Source organism: Ascaphus truei, chromosome 1, assembly GCF_040206685.1.
Source record: "Ascaphus truei isolate aAscTru1 chromosome 1, aAscTru1.hap1, whole genome shotgun sequence".
Classification (NCBI taxonomy): Eukaryota; Metazoa; Chordata; class Amphibia; order Anura; family Ascaphidae; genus Ascaphus; species Ascaphus truei.
This window is the reverse complement of record NC_134483.1, coordinates 73,450,541-73,470,393: the sequence shown is the minus strand read 5'-3', so window position 1 is coordinate 73,470,393 and position 19,853 is coordinate 73,450,541. Positions and strand designations below refer to the sequence as shown.

Here is a 19,853-nt window from a genome sequence, read left to right as displayed (position 1 = left end):
GCCAGTGGGAAAAAGTGCCCGAGAGGCGGGGAATGCATCAGAGGACCCATGTTTTCTGTTTGTAAGTCTTTTGGCTACCATGCCGCAATAAATGTTTCATTTTTAAATGTTTTGCCTCCAGCCAAGTTCTTAAGCTGAGCGCAGCCCCACCTTTTTTTCTTTTTTGTTCCGGTAAGGAGAGCAGGAGGGGTGCGCAGGGGGAAAGGATTGCGCATCCCGGCATTAAGAGATACCTCTCGTTTTCAAGTATGTCCTGGGCACAGAGTTATGATGACAATACATGGTTACATTAAATTAAGAGAGCCGTGCTTGCAGTGGTATATATATATATATATATATGCAAATGTAAATACAACTGTATGCTCGTCTGCATGTCTTAGGCAGGTCTGCAACCCCACCTTTCACCATTATCACCCAGCACACAGCACTTCCACTGCAGCAAGGGATTCTGGGAAATGACATGCAAATGAGCACACAGTGCCACTTTTTGCTTCAAAACCTTGGATTCCCTCTTCAAAATCCTCTAGAGAATATTATGATGTTGTTGCCAAGTGTGTGTGATAGCAAAACCTTTCTGTGATATATATATATCACAGAAAGGTTTTGCTATCACACACACTTGGCAACAACATCATAATATATTCTCTAGAGGATTTTGAAGAGGGAATCCAAGGTTTTGGATTTTTTTTTAAATTCTTTTTTTTTAATATAGAGTTGAAGCAGGGGGTTTCCAAAGCTGAACTCCATTAGTTTTAGCTCTGAGTAGCCCCTGCTTCCTGAGATACTTACCTGAGAATTAAGTGCTGGTAGCTGCTCCACTCGGCTACAGATTTCACAATATGTCTGCTCTTCAGAGATTTCCCGCCCTGCGGACCAATAGGAAGACGTGGGAACTTTAATCCCTGTTGGCTCAGCCGGAGCGGCTAAAGGCATCTACTTTGGAGGGAAGTATCTCCAGAAGTAGGGTGTCCCCGGAAATAAATTGGGCTCAGCTCCGGAGACCCCGTGCTTCCATTCTATATTAAAAAATGTGCTTGCTTTGATTGCTCCTTTAATGGCTGTTCTTTGGATGAGGGGATTATACATCATACGGGCTATCTATCAATTTATCTCAGTGTTAGAGAAACAGGGGCCCATTATTGGTCTATAACAAAAAAAGCTATACTAAAGCTTGCACTTGTGCATACATACTGTGCACGGGCTAATACAAGCATTAATAGTACAAGCTAAAAGTGACAGGTCTCCTGGGTTTTTATTTGCATGTCACTTCCCAGAATCTGTATATTAATCACTTTATGACGTGACAATGGCCCCTCTGGTGGTGACCTGTGAAAGACATTGCAAATTGATAAAAGTAATGTCATTTTCATCCTGTGTGTCTTGGTGTCAGTGTATGAAGGTGATTTATATCAACAGGGGATAGGATAACTATATACAAATATATTCGGGGACAATACATGGAGCTTTCAAAATTACTATTCATCCCAAGGGCAGTACAAACGATATGGGGTCATCTCTTAAGGTTGGAGGAAAGGAGTTTTCACCAGCAACAAAGGAAAGGTTCTTTACAGTAAGAACAGTAAAAATGTGGAATTCATTACCAATGGAGACGGTGATGGCAGATACAATAGATATGTTCAAAAAAGGTTGGACATCTTTTTTGAAAGGAACGGTATACAGGGATATACCAAATAAGTAAAAATGGGAAGGATATTGATGCAAGGAGAAATCTGAGCCAATATTTGGAGTCAGGAAGGAATTTATTTTTCCCCTTATGAGATATCATTAGATGATATGTCACTGGGGTTTTTGCTTGCCTTCATTTGGATCAATATACTGCAAGTACAGATATTGGATAAAGTATCTGTCGTCTAAATTTAGTATAGGTTGAACTTGATGGACATACTGTATGTCTTTTTTCAACCTTACCTACCATGTAACTATGTAAATATGTAACATGTTTTTTATATTTTAAAATACTTTTCACTATGTAAATATGTAACTATGTAACTTTGGCCCACTAATGGGTAAAATCAGGAGTGGGTTCATATTGTTTGTTGCAACAAGAAATATTGAGAGTGGTTATAAGTTTTGCCACAAGTTAGCAATGTCAGGACTGGTCCACACATACATATACCAAACTGAGGCTTTATATTGAGGGGGTTATTTGTTTGGGATTATTATGCCGTGAATGTATTTATTTGGCTTTTCAAGACATCAAAAAATCCTGATTATGAAGTGATGCTAGGAAGTTCAACTCAAAAAAGTACTGCCCATTTCATATTGGTATAAGCCATTCTTTAGCACAATCTTCATGGAATGAACTGCCTCTGGTAGAGGAAACAATGATACAAGATAATTGCATCATCAGCAAATCATAACAGTAATTTCACAGGTAGAAAATGGAATAGCTCTTTTGTAGCAAGACGTTTTCAAGGAGAGTATTGTGCAAGATCCATATTATTGCATGTGAGTGCCATCTAGTGGCAATAATGATATTTATAGACACACTAGGCTTTATTTACTAAAGAAGTGGTACTCTGTGATGGGGAACACTTTACAGCCCCATTCAATTCAAAGCGCTGTAAAGCGCAATACACACTAAGTTGTGCTGGAAGGTGTTTTATGGAGTTACACTGCTTATTAAATATAGCACCTCATCTTTTCTGACTTTAGCTGTACATTTTACGAATTCCATTTATTTTACTTTTGCCTTTAAAATATAAGATATCCTTCGCCATTCTATTCTGTTTATAATTCCCCCCTAACCAACGTTAACATTTTACGTTAGTCCCATAAATCAGCAATGCCCACCTACAGTATCTGTCCATTTGTACTACTGCAGTTAGCAAGTACTGTATTTGGCCCAATTACCAACCCACAGTACCAGGGCCACTGACAATAGTCCAGGAAGGCCCGGTGGAGTAAGGGGGCCTTGGATGGCCAATTTAGAAATTGGGCCCCCGTCTTCGGTGGTTGGCTATCTGTGTGTTCTTCCTCCGCTGGGCTCCCCTTCACCTCTCAGGCTGGCTCCAACTGGCATCCCTCCCCCTGCTCCACAACTGTAGATCCCCTACAACTTTCCCCTACCACGACCTCAGAATCCGGTGACCCGGTACTGGCCCAGCCCTGCACGGAACGCAATGCTTTTTTAATGTCCCATAAGATTGCAAGATGGCAGTTTATTTCCAAATTGTCCTTCCTTAGTACTAATTGATGACTTTCAGAGATTGTCTAATTCATATCTAACGGGAGCTAACACAGCCCGTAATATTAGGGCTGGACTGATTATGTGCTGAGATTGTAGCCAAATGTTGTATGATTACTGATCTAGTTATCTTAAAATAGCCTTGTATGGTAACTGCTGCTCCTAATACTGTACTATATTTTAAAGATACAATATAAGTGACTCCTGATTTTATCAAAGGGGTTTTTAAAGCAGACAGCAGAAATTGTTTGTCTTATTATACCTATATGAGGTATAACCTATATTTCAGTGTTGACATTTGTTGTGTATTATCCTAAACCTGCAACACTTCTCAGGCCTAATTGTTCTAAAATACACATTTGATCCTGACGGCCAGAGAAATGTTTAGCAAGATGTGTATAAAACAGCTGAAAGAATTTAATTTCCCCCTTATGAGATATTATTGGATGATATTTCACTGGGGTTTTTGTTTGCTTTTCTCTGGATCAAAATACTTTAAATACAAATATAAAATAAGTATTTGTCATCTAAATTTAGCATAGGTTGAACTTGATGGACATATGTCGTTTTGCAACCTCATCTACTATATAACTATGTAACTAACTATGTAAGTACTGGATTTACTTTACCCTGACTCTTAAAATCATGGTAATATGTCCAACGTGTCAGTACAGGTGCGCCGACGAGTATTCTAAAACTTGCCTTGGAAAATCTGGGGCTCTCACCAACAAGACCCAGGTACATGCTGGGTACATGCGGCAACATTTCAGTGACATTTCTGCAGGGACTAATGGCCCATTGGATTAACACAGCAGGGGTCCCTGAATGGGACTGCCAGGGACCCCCGCTGTTAATCTGATGGGCCATTAGTCTGTCTGCAGAAATGTCACTGAAATGTTGCAGCATGTACCCAGCATGTACCTGGGTCTTGTTGGTGATTGCCCCAGATTTGTTTTAGAATACTCGTCGGCACTACAGTATAAAGAGGGAAAACATTTAAAGTAGAGAATTGGGATTATTTTACCTTAAAAGTACCATATTCTGTCATGAAACCAGAATGCCAGGTCCACCTGCATTTAAGCATACATTTTCGTTCATGGACCTTCGGCTGCATGTGAACAGTTCAATTGTACTGCATGTCAAGGTCTTACTTTAAAAGAAAATATGTTACATTATATACACGCTGTCATTATTAATATAATAATGTTTTTGCTTTAGGTACTGGCCAGTCTGCGTACTGTAAGGAATAATTTTGCTGCAATAACCAACTTGCAAGATAGAGCACCCAGCAAGTGAGTACAGTATATTCTAATTCACATTGACCCTCGTGCATATGATATTGTCAGGATGTAACAACTACAGACAGATGCAATAATAACCAGTGTCAGACTTTTAGGACTGCTAGCTGAAACTGTTCACCGGCATTCACATATTGAGCCACTGAAGCAATCAGAATTGCCACTGTTTCCACGTTCCCCACTTAACTCTGCAATCCCCTCTATGTGAACTGTGCTATTTTTAGCTCCAGTGATTCCCTGCTTCTTAAGAAATAAACTTTTAATGTGCAAATATTCTTCATCCTTTTCAGTAAATCAAAATGGCCATTGAGTCAGCTTGACTATTGCAAGGCAACAGCAAACTGCATCTTTGAAGCATCACGTATTAGGAACAGGTGCAAGCGCAAATAGCACTAATTAAGTGATATAAAAAAATTGTGCATATGTGAACATATAGAATTGGAAGTGAATAAAGTGTAAAAAATAAAAAAATGATATATACTGTCCCTGGAGATAATGCTGCTCCCAGACAGGACTCAAGTCCAAAAACAGTTGACAGCGAAGATTTCCAGGGCGCAAAATAAATCCAAGGACATAGGAAAAGAATATATAAAAAGGACAAAAATAGTGCAATACAGTATAAATAATTGCAATGTGAACGTGAAGTTGTGAAAGGTGCACTCACATATTCCACAAGAAAATCAGGCAATGGGGTTATATAGAGTAACCAACTCTTATGGACATCCAGGTATCCTCATCAGACATCCATCGAGGCATAGGAGATTCAATAACAGAAGGAGGGAGGGGGATGGGGAATCCCACATAAAAGGAGACAAAGCAATAATAGTGACGATTGCTTTATATAAAAAAAATTACAAAGTAATGCACTTCCATAAGTAACTTTGAGACAGGCATTCAGACCCCCTGGCTCACAGTCTAGAAACGTACAGCAGCACTTCCTCTCCACCGTTGCTCCTGCTACATGGCCGTTACCAGACAATGTCATCAAACTGTGAGGGGGGAATCAAATCTCGCCTAAAATTCTCCAGAGACAAAACACTCTCTCAATTTTCCAAATGTCAGTAATAATATCCCCTACGCGTTTTGCTCATATTTGGCACGTTCACGTGGCAATTGTTTATACTGTATTGAACTATTGTTTACCTTTTTATACATTCCTTTCCTATGTCCTTGGATTTATTTTGTGCCCCGGAAATCTTTGCTGGCATCACATACCTGTATTGCCTTTCTATTAGATGGCCCCAGCTGGCCAGCTTTATTTTTTGTTATGGTTCACCAGCACATTAAAGGGTAAATTGGGAACTAGGGCATTACCGGAGCAGAGAATACTGCAAATTACATCCGGATGATTCTCCAATTTTGAAAACAAAAGTAAGGGAATTGCTTCACCTACAGTACACAGTCTTAGTAAGCTCAAAACCCCAACCCACTACATTGTGTGTGTGTGTGTATATATATGTGTATATATATATATATATACTCACCATAACTTAACTCAGTATTATGGTTGGCCCATCCTTTAGTTTCTTTGCATACCCAGTTAATCAACCCCACACTGATGAGACCCATTAAGGTCGAAACAGCTGACTGTGGGTGGTTTTCTGGGTATGCACCTTAACTCTGGCTGTGCTCAAAGCTGTGACCATGCAGCAAGCTTAAGCCTATAGGGAACCATGTTAAAAATGGTTTTTGAAGCACAAAGTGGCACTGTGTGCTCATTTGCATGTCATTTCCCAGAATCCCTTGCTGCAGTGGAAGTGCTGTGTGCTGGGTGATAATGGGGAAAGGCGGGGTTGCAGACCTGCCTAAGACATGCAGATGAGCATACAGTTGTATTTACATTTCTATATATATAGATATAGATATATATATACAAAGCTCAACCCTGTTATAACGTGATCCGTTACAACGCGAATCCGCTTATAGTGCGATGCTAGCGTGGTTACCAATTTTCTTGTTTATGAATACTTTACAACACAATTATTGGTATCCTAAATACTTTATTGTACAATGCATACAATTGTACATTATTTCTAATGCGATCTGCTTATAACGCAATGTGATTAATTGGACCCCAATCACAGCATTATAAGGGGTTGAGCTGTGTGTATGTATATATGTGTGTATATATACAGTGGTGTGAAAAAGAAAGTACACCCTCTTTGAATTCTATGGTTTTACATATCAGGACATAATAACAATCATCTGTTCCTTAGCAGGTCTAAAAATTAGTTAAATACAACCTCAGATGAACAACAACACATGACATAATACACCGTGTCATGATTTATTTAACAAAAATAAAGCGAAAACAAACAATCTTATTGCTATCAATGGCATCTTTATTAAATCAGGTGCATTTTTTCGATGATTTTGAATCTGGGAGGGTTTCATACATAACTCCCTTCATTTCTCAAGAGCCACTGATATTTATACTCATGTTGAAATGAGCCTACAAAAGGATGGTTAAGCTTCTTGCTTGGGGCCAGTTTATTACGCTCTGCCTTTGGGCACTGGTGAGATTGGACAGTGAAAACAACTTCTTTATATCTGAGAGCTCAAAATCCTAATCAGGAAGCGGAGGAGGAGAGTGGAAGCACAATGAGCTAAGCTCTCACTGGGAAACTCTCATCCTTCTCATAATGTAAATAGTCCTCCTGCAGGAGATTAGATGCTATCAGTGGGAGAGTGGGGTAAGAGAGTATATTGTATGTCAAGAACATTTAGGCTTTAACTCTCAAACCGGCCCTCATACTGTAGCTTTACTGCCTATAACCGTGGGACCCACATTTCACTTTTGCCATTCAACTAAAAGACTGATGAGTGGATGGACAAGAAAAACCATACTGTAGAACCTCTTGCTTTTTTTTTTTGCCTTTTTATAAGGCAAACTTTTAAAATATTGCCTCAAAATATTAAGAAATGTACAGTACTTTCCCAAAAGCACAGCATATGATTGTCTACAGTATATTCACAAGTTCATTCTCTGAGCTGTGCGTGTCTCAGGCAGCCCCCAAGTTGTATACTTCCATTAGATGATAGAATCCATCACAGCCAATTATGAATATTTTTTTTTATTTCTGCTCACATTTCTCAATTCCAACATGTAATTTTCTGTCTTTTTCATTTTTAGAAGGTCAACAATGTGTAACCAACCATCTATCAACAAAGCAAATATACCAGGTAGGACGAGTCATCAACTGTCATCTTCCAACATGCAAACAAAAGTCTCGCCAAATTTGTAAGCACTTACACATGGTAGTTTAACCTGTTCTCTGCCAGAGGGAGTTTGCAAAATATAACGGGTCTCTTACACTAAAAAGAGGTTAATAATTACAAGTAAAAGTGTGAAGCTCTATACAAAATAAGTTGCATGTCTGTATCCACAGAGACTGTTATATGTAAATAAGTAGCCAATCAGACAAAGGTCGTGTGTACAATTTCAGATGTTTGTGTCATTGGGGTTGTTGTTTTTTTAGGATTATTTGAAGTTCAGCTAAAAATAAATTTAGTCAAGCCATGTCTGCTTTCACCACTGCTAACACTTTCTGCAAAAATGTAAATAATTGGATCTATGACTTATTTTCTGCTGACATTGCAGTGCAACAGGGAAGGCAATTGTGCATGTTTTAAAGCAATATGTGCATATTATATTTAATTTAGTGTCCAAAGTTTTAAACCCAACTTTGTGATTTTGATGTGTCAAAAATAGTGTACATTATGACAAATGATTTAGTTCTTTTATATATTTTTTCTTGTCATAAGTATTGGTCATTTAAATGACAGTGAAAAAAGGAAACAAAAAAATGAGATGGTTAATAGCTACAGTATTGACTATATAATTGTTTTTTTTCCTCTTTTCTCCATGCAGAGGAGGAAATACACAGCGCACAGTATACAATAGGTAGTGTAAGAACCTGCTGATATGGTTTTCCTTAACGTGGTTTCAGGCTTAACATGTTTTGACCAAAAGATTGAGCTTAAATGGCCCATAATTATGACAAGAAAAAACATATAGAAATGAATCAAATAATTTGTCATGTTGCATTGGGGCGTCTTTGTTTACGGTTGTATGTGTGAGGTCACTTTCCCAGTAGCACTACAATTTGCACAATTGAATATATAAATCTATAATACTGCAGGACTGGGTTTTGAGCACGCTAAGATTGTGCATTTGTACAAACACATGCATACCGCAGGTGGGTACTCTTAGAGGATTACCGTATTGGCCCTAATATAGAACGACCTCGCACATAATGCGACCCTAAAGGTTTGATGGTGTTCTACATGAAAAATAAAAGGTGTTAGCCTGCGCATATAATACGAGTACAGTTTTCGGAAGGACATTTATAGGAAAAGAACATAGCACTAGATTCGGACCAATACGGTAATTAGGAATTGCTTTTTCCTTTTACAGGAAAATGGCTTACTTTGAATCTGTGATAGCATGTCTAGCAAGTTCTGATACAAGTATTATACAGTATGCCAAACAATCCCTACTTATTTATTTATAAAATGTTTTACCAGGAAGTAATACATTGAGAGTTACCTCTCGTTTTCAAGTATGTCCTGGGCACAGAGTTATGATGACAAATACATGGTTACAAATACATAGTTACAATGAGTGAAAAGGGTTATACAGAACATCATATACAAGACATTGTATGCACAGTTAAAGATAATATATAGTATAGGCATATACAACAGTTACAGACCAGATTAAAATGTGAGACCGCTTTAGTTTTGAAAGAACTTAGACTGGTGGCGGCAATGAGAGTCTACGGTAGACTATTCCAAGTGTGCGGTGAATGGTAAGAGAAGGAGGAGCGGCCAGATACTTTGTTGAACCTTGAACAGTCTTTTTTGAGTCAGATCTCAGATAAGTGCTGCATGTGGAAGGGGTGAGGAGCGTGTTCAGATAGGCGGGTAGCTTGCCCAGAAACTATTTGAAGGCAAGAGAGGAGAGATGAACTTTGCCCCTAGTCTATTGTTGTCCCGGGTCCTACATTTTCTGAAAACCGGGTAACGGGTGCCCAGGCAAAATGAAACATTTTACCAGGCCGGGTACCTGGTTACCCGGACGGCACTTACCTGCAAGGTGAGAAAGACCGCTGCGGAGGGTGAGGAGGACCGTGGCGACCTCTGGGAGCAGCAGCAGATGTCCTGGTGGCGGTGACAGCAGAAGATGTCCTTGTTCAGCTGGCGGGAGCAGCAGGAATCCAGCATTGATGCTGGTGGGAGCCGGGAAACCATGTGACCTGAGCAGGAGCATTCCTATTGGACAGCCAGGGAGGATTTGGATGCCCAATAGGAACACTCCTGCTCTGGTAACATCGTTCCCCGGCTCCCACTAGCATCATCTGTGTTCCTGCTGCTCCCGCCAGCTGAACAAGGACATCTTCTGCTGTCACCGCCACCAGGACATCTGCTGCTGCTCCACGATATCACAGTGGTCTTCCTCGCCTTCCGTCGCCGGCTGTAAGTGTTGAAGTATTTTCAGCTACTTTGAAATTACCCGACGACAGTTCCGACCCGGTGCCGGTCCCAGCCCCTTGCTACCGGGTCCGGGTAATTTCCCGGTAGCTGAAAAAGCGCCAGGTACTGGGTAATTACCCGGTGCTCGGTACACCACTAGCCTAGACTCAAGTGATGACCAATCTAGTTCTTTGAGCATTTCGCAGTAATGTGTGTTGTAATTGCATTGGAGGACAAAGCGGCATATTGAGTTGTAGAGGGTATCAAGTTTGCTGAGCTGAGTTTGGGGTGCCGTGCCGTGCCATATACTATGTCCTCATAGTCTATAATTGGCATCAGCATCTGCTGTGCAATACACATTCTGACCAGCAGACTTAGGGAGGATTTGTTCCTGTAAAGTACACCTAGTTTGGCACAGGTTTTGGATGTCAGGGTATCAATGTGCATCCCAAATGTTAAATGGGAGTCAAAACATATGCCCAAATATTTGAAACTAGTAACAGGGGCTAGGATGGTATTAGAGTTGGTTCTGATCTGGAGCTCAGTCATTGGAACTTAAAAAATGTAGCCCTGGTCCCAAATACCATTGTTACAGTCGTGTCAGTGTTTAGAAACGGTTTGTTTTGGGAAATCCAATGTTCAAGTCTCAAATTCACCATAATATAATCCCCCCATATCATTCCCTTCACTAATGAAAACCCAAAAGTAAATTGCTAGTGGTCACGTGCGATTTTGGTCACTCCCCTCCCCCTTTTCTTTATCGTGGTTGCCCTTTATTTCCCTGAGTCTGAGTTGCTAGGGAGGTAGAGATATAAAGCATTCTGCAGGCTAGAGTGTTTGAGGCTCTTACATGATTGGAAGTTTTTAGTTGCCAGGCAAGCAGGCAGGGTTGATGTGATTGGTTGTTTTTGAGGGAGCTTATGCCAGGTAATTTTAGGTGGGAAAATAGAAACTACAGTATAAATGCTCAGATGTACACAGCAGAAAGCTCACTCTGAAATCAGCTCAACATTCTCTGCCTCCCCTTGTTTTTTTTTTTTGCAAGTTTTCTACTGTGGCAATATTACAACATTTGTTTATATATTCATATCCACACACCATACATACCTGTGTGTGTGTGTGTGTGTGTGTGTGTGTGTGTGTGTGTGTGTGTGTGTGTGTGTGTGTGTGTGTGTGTGTGTGTGTGTGTGTGTGTGTGTGTGTGTATATATGTATATATGTGTGTGTGTGTGTGTTTTTATTATTTAAAAATACATATTTTATATTTAAAAACATTTTTAAAGGTGTGTTTCTTTGTCACAACAGAAAAATGTTTTGAGATTATACGTTCTTGAAAATGTGCTTATAAGTAATTTGCTGATGTTTGTAATTGGGCTCCTGGCTGGGGAGGGAGCGAGATGCTTTTTGGCACTGAAAGAGTTAATTATTCTCTCTTGGCTGGGAGGTGGGAGTAGTGCTGGTTGGTGTGTTTGTTTTGGAAATTAATTTTATGGTCGACATTTGAATATCATAAATAGGGTCATGTTATAATATGATACGATTAATAAATCGGTGCTTTGGCTTTACCACCACTTTACTTTGTCTGATTATGTCTTTAGTGTTAGGTTGGAGTGTTTTTGGGGGGCGGGGATGTTTGTGACGGGCTATCGTAGTACTGCAGATTAGTAGTAAGGTTGCTGTTTTTGAAGCAGATGAACCCTGTTCCATCCCAGTGTAATCTCTCCTTGTGACCTTGGACCAATCACCTTGGCCCTTATTTACTAAGCGGTTCTTAGAAGTAATGCCACAAGGGGCCTTATGAGGCACGCACATGCGGAAGGGACGGCATCAGATTCTGAGTAGCTACATCTTCTTACCCCATGACAGTGTTATATAGTGGGAGTACTTTGCTGGACATTACCACATTTAGCTCTAGGGAGGGAGTCCACCTAGGAAGAGAACCAGAGTGGGCTGTATAGAACAGCCATCATCTGTAATATCAACCAGGGCATTCATACTATACCCTCCCTTTTTCTGAGCATTCATGTGTGGATATGTACCGGATCTCATGATGCCATTAGAAACCCTTCTTCAAGCAAGTTTATTACATCAACAGTTCATAAACTGACACTTTGTAACCATCAAATATTAGCACCGACCAACAGAACATTGTTCTTTTTTCATCAGCCATTTTTATTTTAAGTATCTTTTCTTTTTACCACAATTGCCCGTGAACTTAAAAATCAGCCATGTTTATTATTAGAGAGTTTGTTGTTGCTTTCACAGTCGGGTTTATATTGGAGCATATAGTGCTTGTTTGGAGATTTAATTATATGGATGCTACAATATATTGACAACTCTGTTATTTTGGTGTTCATTTTTTCTGGCTTTTTTATTCATGTACATGAATTTTTGAGTATTATTAAAAAAAAAACATGTATCGCTAAGAATAATTCTGGAATTTTGGTCAGTGTAAAGTAGTCGATATGGTAACCTTCCACCGGTTTAAATTTCTTGTTTACTTTTGAGAAAAGTCAGATTTTTTTTTCATTGAAACAATACAGGCTCATTAATTAAAGCCAAAGTACCTGCATTTTTGTTTGTCGACTTAGCCTTTTAATTTCCCTTAGAATCCAGTCTAGTACCATCTTTGTCCAATAATGGTCATTTATTCTTGCGATATCTGGCCCACTACCATTTTAATTCCTTCACCCATGTGATGATGTCACAGACACTTGTTTGGTTTCCAACCCATTCATTCTTTTTCCTGTCTTTTTGGGTAATACCGAGCATAAAGTACATCCCTCCTTACTTCTTTGAAAACCTTTCTCTTGAGTCATAGTGGAAGGCTTCCTTGAAAGATTGTCTTGTTTCTTGCAAATGCGCTCCGTCCCATCTCCATTCTCCAATTGATTTAATTCAAAAGGTTCTCACCCAGTGACCCAGTGTTACTTGCCGGACATAGTAGACAAAGTCTTCATATTTTTACTGGTGTTTCATATAATTTGCAGAACTATAGTTACAATGGTTTTGTGGTGACACGAGGCATATCTTGTTAGACACGCTCTGGTGGTCCATTCAAGGGAATATCTTTCTGCACCATAAGGCGTCTTATGTAGTAGCACCAAGCAGTGTCTTGTTTGTTGATCAGAGTAGTCTGGTTGACTGATCTAAAATGATGCCTTCTGAAATGCATGTTGGTGGTAGGTCATGTGTGTCCCTATAGATTATAAAGAGTACTGTGAACTCACTTTGCTGTCTGATTACCCAGTGACATTCTCTCTGGGTTCCAATGTCCTATCTGCATAGGTTTTTGGTGGTTCTAGCTGCGGTATTCTGAAATGCCTGTAAATTATTAATCTGGTGTTTGGGAAGCCAAGATAAAGTGAGTTGCCATAGTTAAGTTTGGAGGGGACGAGGGAGTAGGTAACCTTCTACTGGTCTTCTGAATTATGGAGATGCTTGAGTCTTTTTATATAGCAGAGTTGGTAGAGGCACGACTTTACTTTATGTTTGACTCTTTATTCCATTGTGAGATTATGATCATTGGGGAGAGAATGAAGCCTTGAACCACTTCACATGTAATGTGCGGTGCTGATGACGTGAGCCCATTCATGCACTTTCTTTGGGTTCTTCTGCTTAAGAATAAGACAAGCCAGTTGCGGGCTTGGTCAGATGTCCCTGCAAAATTTTTCAACCTGTGTACTAGGAGCCTGTTGCCAATCATTTTGAAGGAAGCTAAAAGGTCCAACAGGATGGCAAATGATGGAGATTCTCTGTCCATAGCAGTCAGCATGTCATCTGTCCCATTTGTCATGGCAGTTTCAGTGCTGAGAAGTCGTCTGAAGCCTGGCTGATTTTTGACAAGAATGTTATTATTTCCTACTTGGGCTTGTAGCTGGAGCTCTATCTCCTTTTCTAGGACTTTGGAGAGGAATGGAAGGATGGAAACTTGTCTGAAGCTGCTTAGTACTGAGGTGTCTACGGAGGTACCTTGTGTGTTCTGGTTCCTAATAATTTTCTTTGGGAAATGGAAGCCAGGAAGACCAGGACTGGGTTTGAACATAACTTTGACATGAATTTACGTTGGCAATACTCAAACCGAACCATAGGGATAAACATTATACTTTCAATCAATGGGCAACAATAACATTTTGCGATAACGTATCATTCAGCAATAACTATGCACAAAGATTGCACAGGATTGCAATCTGAATTTAAAAACACATTTATGTTGTTGTGAACTTTTACAGCAATACTCTGTCTTGCTCAAATTCTTTTTTTGGGGGGAGGGGAGCAGGGGGAAGTATATATTTGTTTAGTTGCTGCAGGGTGTTCTGTGAATCTGTATGACACTGCTCCCAACTGCAGGGACTATCCAGTCCTCCCTCACATTTAGAAATACAGTTGCACAATGCAGTCCAAATGTAATTGGATCTTTGGATTCCTAATATTAAAAACATTTTTTTTTTTACTTCAGTGGCAAATCGATTAAGCTTTGAATCTCCCGGGCCAATGAGAGCCTTGGCTCCAGTGGCCAATAGAAAGCTGCAGTGTCATAAGGGGATTACGTCACGGCTTTCTATTGATGACCCCAGAGACCATATTTGAAGTACAAGTTGAATGAAAATGTAATTTATCACAGACCGGGGCGTTACTGAAGCTTGGGAGCTGCACGGTTGAGTTCTGCAGAACCCCCAAGTTCTTCTAAGGCAAAAAATACAAAATAAAGTTAATTCTAGGGGTGTATTGTTGCTATAACAAAGTTTATAACACTACCGGCAGCTTTTTAGTGGTATTTCTCATTGGAAATATACTATTCTTATAGTTATTCAGTAGTATTGCGTGGACATTTTTTACATTTTGGAGATTTATGCTCCCTCAAAGTCAAATTTAATTGTGGGGAAATTGAGAGAACAATGACAGCACCAGAGGCAGAATATACAGTACAGTAGTACAAACTATAATAATATGTCCAGTAAAACTCCTTTTTCACTTTTAGAATTATAGTTGCCCAATGCAGATCACATTTAACTGAATCTTAGAATGCTCAATATATTGTATTGTATGTCTTTATTTATATCGCGCCATTAATTTACATAGCGCTTCACAGTAGTAATACTCGACAATCATATAAATAACAAATAATATAAATAACAGGTGATGGGAAACAGTGCTTCAGACATAAAAGTAACATTTAGGAAGAGGAGTTCCTGCTCCGAGGAGCTTACAATCTAATTGGTAGGTAGGAAGAACGTACAGAGACAGTGGGAGGGCATTCTGCTAAGTGCGTCTGCAGGGGGCCAATCTTTATGTATCATGCGTATAGTATTATCCACAGTGCTTCTCATATGCTTCTTTTAGCAAGTGTGTCTTAAGGTGGGTCTTAAAGGTGGATAGAGAGGGTGCTAGTCAGGTATTGAGGGGAAGGGCATTCCAGATGTGCGGGGAAGTCAGTGAGAAAGGTTTACGGCGGGAGAGGGCTTTAGATACAAAGGGGATAGAGAGACGACATCCTTGAGAAGAACGCAAGAGTCGGGATGGTGCATAGCGAGAAATTAGGGCTGAGATGTAAGGAGGAGCAGAAGAGGGTAAAGCTTTAAAAGTGAGGCGGAGAATTGAGTGTGAGATGCGGGATTTGATCGGGAGCCAAGAGAGTGATTTCAGCAGTGGAGACCCTGAGACAGATTTAGGAAAAGGTAGAGTGATTCTGGCAGCAGCGTTTAGGATAGATTGTAGGGGAGACAGGTGAGAGGCAGGAAGTCCGGACAACAGGAGGTTACAGTAATCAAGACGGGAGAGAATGAGGGCCTGAGTTAGAGTTTTAGCAATCGAGCAACAGAGGAAAAGGCATATCTTTGTGATATTGCGAAGGAAAAAGCGACAGGTTTTAGAAACTTTCTGAATGTGAGAGGAGTCGGGTGTGACCGCTAGGCAGCGTGCTTGGGCTACTGGGTGAATAATCGTACTTTCAACAGTAATGTGGAAGGAGGTAGTAGGGCCAGGTTTTGGAGAAGTATGAGGAGCTCTGTTTTTGCCATGTTGAGTTAAAGGCGGCGGAGGGCCATCCAGGATGATATAGCAGAGAGACATTCAGAAACTTAGGTGTAAGGTCGGTGGTTGAAAAGTAAATTTGTGTGTTGTCAGCATAGAGGTGATATTTAAACCCAAGAGATGTGATTAGGTCACCTAGAGAAAGTGTGTACAGAGAAAAGAGAAGAGGTCCCAGAACAGAGCCCTGGGGTACCCCCACAGAGAGATCAATAGAGGAAGAGGTGTTAGCAGAAGAGACACTGAAAGTACGATGGGAGAAGTAAGAGGAGATCCAGGATAGAGCTTTGTTCCAAATACCAAGAGTATGGAGAATATGAAGGAGAAGAGGGTGGTCCACGGTGTCAAATGCTGCAGAGAGGTCGAGTAATATGAGCAGAGTGTAATGACCTCTGTCTTTGGCAGCATGGAGGTCATTAGTTATTTTAGTGAGGGCTGTTTCAGTTGAGTGAGCAATGCGGAAGCCAGATTGTAGAGGATCTAGGAGAGAATAGCTGTTGAAAAAATGGAGCAAATGAGAGAATAAAAGACGTTCAGTTTAGAGGCAAAAGGCAGGAGGGAGACAGGTTGATAGTTAGAAAGACAAGTAGGGTCAAGCTTGCTGTTTTTGAGTAATGGTATAACTGTTGCATGCATGAAGGAGGATGGAAAGGTACCAGAGTAGAGGGAGGAGTTAAAAATGTATGTGAGCGTAGGGATTATAGTAGGAGCAAGAAGTTTTAAGAGATGGGAGGGAATGGGGTCAAGAGGGCAAGTGGTAGAGGGAGACGAGGAGATCAACAGTGACACTTCCTACTCTGAGACAGTGGAAAAAGAGTCAAGGAAGGCAGGAGGAGAGTTAGGAAGCGGTGTAGGATGGGAGGAGGAAACAGACGTATGGATTCCACCTTTTCCTTAAAATAGTCAGCAAAGTCCTGAGGTGAGATGGAGGAAGAAGAGGCAAGGATGGAGGAAGAAGAGGCAAGAATGAGGGTGGTTTGAGTATAGAGTTAGTCAGAGAAGAGTCGGCGTGGGTTAGACTTATACGTGTTGATTAATGAAGAAAATTAGGTTTGTTTAGCTTGAGGGAGGGCAGAGTTGAAACAGGATAGCATAAATTTGTAGTGGAGGAAGTCTGCGTGAGTGTGAGATTTCCTCTAGAGGCATTCAGAGGAACGAGTGGAGGAATGCAGCATGAGCATGTGGGAATTTAGCCAGGGTCTGGGGTTAGAAGGGCGAGGACGGCAGAGAGAAAGCGGGGCATGTAGATCAAGATAGGAGGATAAGGCAGAGTTGTAGTTCCTGACCAGGTTGTCAGTATGTAGCAGAACTGAGAGAGGAGTGGGAGGAGCGTAAAGTGGACTCAAAGGCTGGTAGGTTAATAGCGCGCAGGTTTCTGCAGAACTGAGGGGTAGATGGATGTAGAGAAGGGGAGAAGCGATAGAGAGAGAGAATGGGATGAGGTGATGGTCAGAGAGAGGACAGGGAGAAATGTAGAAATCAGAGAGATAAAAGTTTTTAGTGAAAACCAGGTCTAGGTAGTGGTTATCTTTGTGGGTGCTGGCTGCAGTTCACTGTTGTTGAAGACCACAAGAAGAGGTTAGACAGAGAAAGCGGGAAGCCCAAGGGAGATAGGGGTCATCAATGTGGCAGTTGAAGTCCCCAAGGAGAAGAACAGGGGAGTCTGAGGAGAGAAAAAAAGAGAGCCAGATTCAAAGTGAGAGAGAATGGCAGAAGGGGGGTGAGTAGAGGTCGGTAGGCGATAGATGACCGCCATGTGGACAGGGAGGGGAGAGAAGATCTGGACAGTGTGAGCCTCAAAGGAGGGAAAAGCAAGAGAGGGAAGGGTAAGGTAGCGACAGAGAGAGGAGAGCAGGATCCCCACACCTCCACCCCTGCTATCAGGGCACGGTGTGGGAGAAAGAAAGGCCACCATAAGAGAGGGCAGCTTCCAGAGCAGAGTCAGCGTGAGTGGGCCAGGTCTCAGTTATAGCAAATAGGAGCAGAGCGTGAGAGAGAAAGAAGTCATGCACAGAGAGGAACTTGTTAGAAAAGGAGCGAGCATTCCAAAGGGCACAGGAGAAAGGGAGAGAGGAGAGAGGGTGACAGGGGATGGGTATGAGGTTAGAGGGGTTGACACCAGAAGGAGTAGAGGTTGCATTTGGCAGGCGAGGACGAGAGCATGTAGGAATAAGGCAGGGACCAGAATTGGGAGAGATCCCTAGAAGCAAAGAGGAGAAGCATGGATAGAAAGAGAATGTGTGAGGATGATTTGTAGGGTTGTGTTTTAGTGCAGGGGGTATAGCTGTGTAGTGAGGGCACAGGTAAGAAAGGAGTTCATGTAAACTGAGATGTGGTGAAGGAAGGAGAGATGGAGATATACGAATAGAGTTAGAGAAATAATGAGGCTGGTAGAATGGAGTGCATAGCTTGAAAAGACGTGAGGCCATAGCAAATATAAATAGTAAAGGCGGCATCACAGCAATAGTAAAGTGCTGAGATGTGCAGTCTGGGATAGATAATATCTTTCTTTCCAGCGTAGTTCAAATTCAGGAATCAAGACCAGTAGGTGTTGTCCACTTGTTCAATCCTTTTGAACTTCAGTTTTGCTACTTACAATGTGCTACTTGAAATGGGCTGCAGACAGCTTAAGGCTGCTCTGCCTGTGTTTATATGGGCCTAACAGGTCACCTGACAGTTAAGTTCAGCCTGCTTAATTTGCACATGTGAGGCACATTTAAACAGATGTTTTTTTCTACACAGAGTGTTCCTTTCCTAGGTGTGAAAGCTTAATTTAATTAAGGGGTGAATGAGAAAGGATTCAAATATGGGATTTACCTAGAATTGTTTCAGTTGCATATACTAAAATACACACAGCAAAGGGTGAATGAGGATTCAAATATGGGATTTACCTGAGGAGAGAAGAAGATGATCTATATTAAAAACAGATTTATTTAATAGCTGTTGCATATTTAAAAACATGAATAACAAATAATGCCATTATTGTTGATTTACATACTGTACTTAAGAAAAAGGAAATAATAATAAAAATGCTCTCTGTCTTGCTGTTTGAAGAGCAGACATATCGTATAACCTTTTCTATGATTACGTCCAACAAGCTTTCTGTATTGTTTAGAATTGAAGGAATGCTGAGAATAGATGCACAATTTTGCAGAGGTATTTCAACTATTGGCCCTAATACAGAACATGAATGCTATAACTTTGTCTAAACTCCATTACCAGGTATGAAGGATGATCTCAATAGTAATGTTACTACATTTGAAACTATGACCAGCACAATCTGCCATATATATGCAACACCTCTTCCCCCGGCCAACAGAAGACAGGCCGCACCAAAGTGTCCCAATGTCTCTATAGTGGCGTAGGTGATGCTCAGCGGTTCTTTTACCTTAATTGTCAGGGTGGTCTGTGCAGGGGTGGTATGGTGAGCAAGAATTAAAAGGGGCCGGAACTTTTCTGTAACTTTATTTGAACAGTCCAATTGCAAGGATAAACAGGAGAGGTTTTCATAAAGAGAGCAGCTTCTTGTTGCAGATTAGATATGTAGCCCCTTTCCCCCCGTGTTTAGGGACGCTACCATGGTGCTTTACCTGGATGGCTAACGGGAAACCTGATTCTCTGCTGAAGGGAGCCTGGGGTGACCTATTCACTTACAAACATACAGCACCTCCACCTGGAAGAGATCCGCATGCAGGCGGATAGCCCCTTCCAAGGCAATGTATCAAGTAATTACACACAGGTTATGGTATAACAGTATTTACTGAACACTCTATTAGCATAACAGATGATACAATAGAACGCATACAATATATATGGATATACCCCCCCGGGGTTTACCCACC

General features: G+C 40.9%; 1 protein-coding gene across 8 annotated transcripts in view; it reads left to right on the top strand.

The window, feature by feature from the left end:
* PDE4D (phosphodiesterase 4D) overlaps nt 1–19,853 on the top strand; it is a 1,562,913-nt gene that overhangs the window by 1,374,724 nt on the left and 168,336 nt on the right. For 7 of the 8 annotated variants that reach the window (XM_075589581.1, XM_075589589.1, XM_075589616.1 and 4 more), the window contains 2 exons: nt 4,427–4,500; nt 7,640–7,689. In XM_075589581.1, the coding sequence (XP_075445696.1) occupies nt 4,427–4,500; nt 7,640–7,689 (124 nt within the window). Of the gene's footprint in view, nt 1–4,426; nt 4,501–7,111; nt 7,200–7,639; nt 7,690–19,853 lie in introns of those variants that run through there. The other variant, XM_075589644.1, reaches the window with a different exon arrangement.